The sequence below is a fragment of the Moschus berezovskii genome, chromosome 23 (genome assembly GCF_049115385.1).
Source record: "Moschus berezovskii isolate FMDL1 chromosome 23, NW_MosBer_1.0, whole genome shotgun sequence".
Classification (NCBI taxonomy): Eukaryota; Metazoa; Chordata; class Mammalia; order Artiodactyla; family Moschidae; genus Moschus; species Moschus berezovskii.
In genome coordinates, this window is record NC_142482.1 from 57,023,210 (window position 1) to 57,029,209 (window position 6,000).

General features: G+C 41.1%; 1 protein-coding gene across 2 annotated transcripts in view; it reads left to right on the plus strand.

Moving 5' to 3' along the window:
• The window catches only part of LOC129543294 (orofacial cleft 1 candidate gene 1 protein-like), a 50,423-nt gene that overhangs the window by 22,375 nt on the left and 22,048 nt on the right, over positions 1-6,000 (plus strand). For both annotated transcript variants that reach the window (XM_088831277.1, XM_088831278.1), the window contains exon 2: positions 1,804-1,864. In XM_088831277.1, the coding sequence (XP_088687403.1) occupies positions 1,853-1,864 (12 nt within the window). In that variant the 5' untranslated portion in view covers positions 1,804-1,852. The remainder of the gene's footprint in view (positions 1-1,803; positions 1,865-6,000) is intronic.

A 6,000-nucleotide genomic window follows, 5' to 3' on the forward strand; every position in this document is an offset into this window, starting at 1 on the left:
GATTGAACTTGAGTCTCCCACATTGCAGGCAGTTTTTTTACCAGCTGAGCCACCAGGGAAGGTCAGCTATGTATTAGGTTGATACCAAATTCAAGGAAACAAAAGAAAACAGATTTTCATCCCACATTTGTTCTCAGAAGTAGCTGCTTTTGAATTCCTCTTCAGTCACTGTGATGTGGGAAAAAACAAGCAAACTGAACTTTGATTTCTGTTACTTGGCTAAAATTTCCTCATTTTAATGTCGGTTTTTTCTTTTAGATAATTTTACATTTCCCCCCTTATTTTAGAGGTAATCAACTTGAACTTTTCATGTTTCACTTGCATAAAAGAGTTTTAAGATTACCACTAAAAGGACTAAAATCTTTCTTTTTGCACATTGATTGCCATGAAAGAGCTTGCTTGCCTTTTGTGAACTGACTTTTTAAAACTATGATTGAGAGCTCTGAATAAAAAAAAAAAAGTCACATGTATCATTCATACATGATATACTTTGTTTTACTGCCAAATACTGATAACCATTTCAAGAGGGCAAATTCCAAGTTTAAAAAGTTCCTTTGGCAACTATTTATAGTAATATAATAAATGCTAGGACAATCCCTCATTTTTGAAATTTCCCACATATTATAATCATCTGGCCGCAGACTGTATTCTAGTGCAGTATTTTTATCAATTGAAATAATATCACATGGAATAGCTTATAGATTGAACTGAATAATTAACTGCATGACTCTAAGGATTTTTCATGAGTGCTACAAACACATTTCCTTTCACGAAGTGTGCATAATCCTTATCGTTGTTGGATGATGTTCTCAGAATTTAATCTGCTTGGTACCTAGGTATATGTATCTATCATTAATTTTATCAGCTATGGGGGTTCCCAGGAGGCTCAGTGGTAAAGAACCTGCCTGATAATGCAGGAGACTTGGGTTCGACCCCTGGGTCAAGAAGATCCCCTGGAGATGGAAATGGTAACCCACTCCAGTATTCTTGCCTGGGAAATCTCAAGGACAGGGGAGTCTGGTAGGTACAGTCCATGGGGTCACAGAAGTGTTGGGCATGACTTCGTGACTAAACAACATTCTCAGATATTATCTACTTTTGACAGTTACATAGCTAGATCTTAATATTTTAAAAAATGATAAAAATAAAATCTACTGAAAGCATGTGAAAGCAAGTTTTCATCATAAACTTCAGTGCAATCTGAAGTTTTTTTTAGGCATAAAAGAAGGAAGTTTAGGCTGTCTACTTGAAGTCTGATTTTTTTCTAGAGAATACTTGTGTAGAACATCTTGTGAATATATGCCAGCTCTCAGTTTGTTAGAAGTCTAGCTAAACAAACAAGGACAACAACGAAAACAAGTTGCCATCTGAATAGCATAGGGGATGATACTAGTATTTTGTAATACTAGTAATACTAGTAATCTTGTAATACTAGTAATTTTGTAATACTAGTAATTTTGTAATATGTATAACTGAGTCACTATACTGTACCCTGAAAACTAACATGACATGGTAAATCAACTGTGTGTGTGTGTGTGTGTGTTAGACACTCAATTGTGTCTGACTCTTTGCGACCTCATGGACTGTAGCCCACCAGGCTCTTCCGTCCATCAAATATACTTTAATAAAATAAAAAAATTGAAAAAACCAAGACACCAAATCAAATACTATTGACTATAAACTGAGATTTGCAGGGACCATTAAGAAGCATCATAGCTCTCTCTCTCCAACCCCAAATTGCTTAATATGTCTTAAGATGGGGCCAATCTATTCTAGTTTTCAAATACTACTTTTCTTTTTCAGAGGAACTTGATTTAAATCTGTGCATTGCCAAGGGCAAGGAGCAGACAACATGGATCGAGAGGTAAGATTGATGAACAGGAGCCCCTTTTTGATTTTGATTTTTCCTTTAAAAGCAGCCTTTTAAGCTTTATTTTTCATAATATTATCCGTGGAGAGAAAGTATAGAAGTGAATGGAAATGAGGTCTCCACTGCAGCACTCACGAGTAAAGAGGATGATTCACGAGTGGAGCAGACAATGAAACCGCAAGAGAGTCTCCAGAAGTGAAACAAAAGTGCCTTCAGAATTTCCAAGGCTTCCCACCATCCATAGTAGGGCTTCACTGTGCCTGTCCACTGTTTCTATTTTTGATGAGATTTATAAACACAGCATCACATATTTTCATGTGGCTTATCGCCCAGGGGCAGAATTAGATTGACTGCACTGAAGCTATGAAGCTTGTGAGTTTTGGGCAAGGGCTGGAGTGAAATAAGTAGTGTGATTGTTTTTGTGGAGTGACCGTGGGACCCCCTCTGTTCTGAATTACACATGGCTCAACCCTTTGACCTAACCAGACTCGGCAGTGGCTGGCGGGGCTCCTGAAGCTGTGTGGAAAGGGCCCATCACTGACAAGCTGGAAGGGTCTCTGTCAGGGAGATGCAGGCCAACGATCGTGTTAAGCTAGAGTAATTACCAGCGAGACCACATTTGTGACCACCTCAACTTCACTGAACCCACCACGATTATTTCAACAGAACTGCCAATGCAAGAAATTTGTGGAATCCAAATGAAGCATGGGCCCTTTGATTAACAGAAGACGCATAAATATATAAATGTAATTTACTAAAGTTTGGATCATCTTCAAGGAGATTTTGCCAGATTATTCAAACATCATTATAATGATCTAAAAAAAAGTACATAAGGTTTGGGAAAGTGCTATAAGCCATAATAAAAAGTTCTTTCATTGCAATGAGTTTAATTTAAATTCTTCGAAAAAATAGATGCCAGTCCCCTGATATAATTCCTCAAAGGAATCAAAGCTAAGCGGCTTGCAGGGAACTTCTGGAAAAAGCTGGAAAGAATCATATGTGCTGATATTTTTGCATTTGCTGAAGACTGAGTCTGTGGTTCATATGATAATGAGTCAGATCAATGTAGCTATGTAAGATTTGGAAGCCAGTCACTCGAGGTTTTATCTTTGATTTCAGTTCTTAAATTTTCAAAGGTAATGAAGTAGAGAACTTTGGTTTACTTTCAAGCACTTGACATTTTTTCCAAAACTAGTCCCATTTCTGAAATTTGTCTAAAATGCTTTTATCTACTTTTTTTTTTCATGGCCAGTTTTACAAAGTAAAGGTCTCTATAGGTGTTTTTGGAGAAGGCACTGGCGACCCACTCCAGTACTCTTGCCTGGAAACTCCCAAGGACGGAGGAGCCTGGTAGGCTGCAGTCCATGGGGTCGCTAAGAGTCGGACACGACTGAGCGACTTCACTTTCACTTTTCACTTTCACACATTGGAGAAGGCAATGGCAACCCACTCCAGTGTTCTTGCCTGGAGAATCCCAGGGACGGGGGAGCCTGGTGGGCTGACGTCTATGGGGTCGCACAGAGTCGGACACGACTGACGTGACTTAGCAGTAGCAGCAGTGGTTCAAATGGTAACGAATACGCCTACAATGCAGGAGACTCAGGTTCAGTCTCTCAGTCGGGAAGATCCCTTGGAGACGGGAATGGCTCCCATTCTAGTATTCTTGCCTGGAAAATCCTATGGACAGAGGAGCCTGGTGGGCTATAGTCTGTGGGGTTGCAAAGAGTTGGACAGGACTGAGCAACTAACACTTTCACTTTTTGTAGATGTTTTGTGCTTGCAACAACTTAGAAATCATTTAGCATTTAAATTTTTCTTTCTCATCAGAGGCAGCTCAGGCCGAATATTAATTCAGTTCTTAGTTACCTGACATTTAATTTTTTAAAAAAGAGTATGCAACTTTACATTTTTGGAATATTATTCATCTACTCTGGGAACCCTAAAAGATCAGAATAGGGAAGTCATTATCAGATCATTTACAGAAGAAAAAAAACTATCATATCCTATAAGGCCCCCAACAAAACTGCACTCAGCCCTACAGAGTCTTATTCTCATTAGCTGTGAAGGGTGTGCTCACCACCTAATCTAACATGGAGTGCTTAGAGCAGACAGGTGCAAATTGCAAGCTGTTTCACTTTGGCTGTTATCCCTTAAACAGACAAAGTAATATACTGGGAGAACAAAAAGAGTTTCTGCTCAAGCTGAATAAATGAAAGCCTTAACAGGGACACACCAGCTGTCTAGGAGAATTCAATGTCGAGAATACTAAATATCAGCTTTATGCCACTTGCCAAGGAAGAGAACTCCAGTCACACCCCTGCCTTTTATTACTGAGCGGAAGTGGCTTCCAAACTGAATTTCGTTTTAGTGTAAAGGGAACAGGGTGGCCGAAGTGGGTGAAAACAGAAGCCAACAGTCCGGCTCCTGTTTACCATCACGGGCACTCCACCCAGCAATCCAGGCATGAGTGGGTTCCTATAAGGTGGGCCAGACAGAATTTCTACCCGTGTCTTTTTTTGGGAGCAGGGGGAGGGGGGCTGATCCAAGCAAAGCTCCAGAGCACTGAAGCAACAAAAGCAATCACCACCACCCGCTTCTCCGCCACACGCTGACTGTGTGGAGCTAGTCTGCTGAACAACAACAGTGGTTCACCTTAGGAACACCTCCGTTAATTTCATGGAACAGACACGCCGGGCCAGGTTGCTTAGGGATCTGAGATAGCATCTCTGAAAAGGGACCCTGAGGCTGTCACTCCAAAGCTGCTTCTCCCCGTGACTTCCCCGTGCGCCCTGGAACCGCCGACTGGGAGAAGGAACGTTAACTCCGGCTCTGGGGGCCGCTGGCCGGGCCTGCCTGCGGGGTCCTGCGCGCGCGGTCGCCGCCCTTGTTTACAGCCGGACAGGAGAAAACAGCCAGACACAAATGCTGGCTGACGGTTTCATGGAGCACAGTCGGGTGATCCCAGATGCAATGTGACTGGCCTGAACTGAGCGATGATGTGTGCAGTATGCAGAATTCTCTCCCTGGCTGGTCTGTGCCCACCAGGCTCCGAGGCGCGCGGCCCGCGCCCCTCGGCCACCGCTGCCAGCGCCGCCCGGGCGCGGCGCGGACCGATGCCTTCTGACAACAATCACATTCTTTTAAAAACTTCCTAGGTTTTGGTTGTCACCGGTCATAAATGGGTGTGTTGTTGTGGCGCGCGTGTGTTACTCGGTCACGGATTTCCTTGCCAGTGGAGAGTGTGGGCATCAAAATATATTTGTTGCTTTTTCACGAAAAGGAAAATATCATTGAAAACACTGTCAGTTCTTACAAACTTCAGGCATTTCTTTTTTCGCCCCTTTGTTCAGATCACCGAGTATTACTTTCTTCCACCCTCTATCGTGTACTTACGGTGAACAGAAGAACCAAAATTTCAAAGAAAGACCTGATAAGAGAAAGAGATTTAACACTAAGCACACATATGAATGTGTGATTAGAAGCTGCTCACTTTGATTTTAGAGTTAGATTGTATTATATGAGTTAAACAGGAATGTGAAGGAGAAAAGCCATGAGGAATATCCATAGGATTTTTAGTTAAGGCTTCTATATATGTTGCTTTCTTTTTTCAGAAATCAATAAATATCAGTGAGAAGCAGAAAGATACTAGGGAATAAATTTTGTTTCTTTAATTTCACTTTTGGAGTACAAGTGCTTAATATGTTAATGTGAACTTATTAAAAATAATAACGCTTACAGGGGTACACTCACTTATCAAGGAGTAATGAATGAAGGAATTGATGCAAAATGTAACTGAAGGATTACTTAGCATGAACTAAACAGATAAAATCTCATCAGGAATGAGAGAATCTAAATTGAGAAGAGGGTGGAGGAAAATGCAATTTTCACCGCTTAAAGGTGCCCAAGTGTAAAGGAGAGAAAAGAGGAAATTGGCAAAGGACAGAGTCGGAAATCACTCCAAATTTCCTCTGAAACATGTGTTACTAGTAAAGAGGTCAAAAAATATAAACCATCACTGGATAATCCTTTCAAAGACTTTATCTCTGGTGTGTACGATCAGACTTCACTTTCTTTTTGAATATGTGAGCTTGTGAAAATATCCAAGATGTTTTTAACATTGGAGAGCAAGT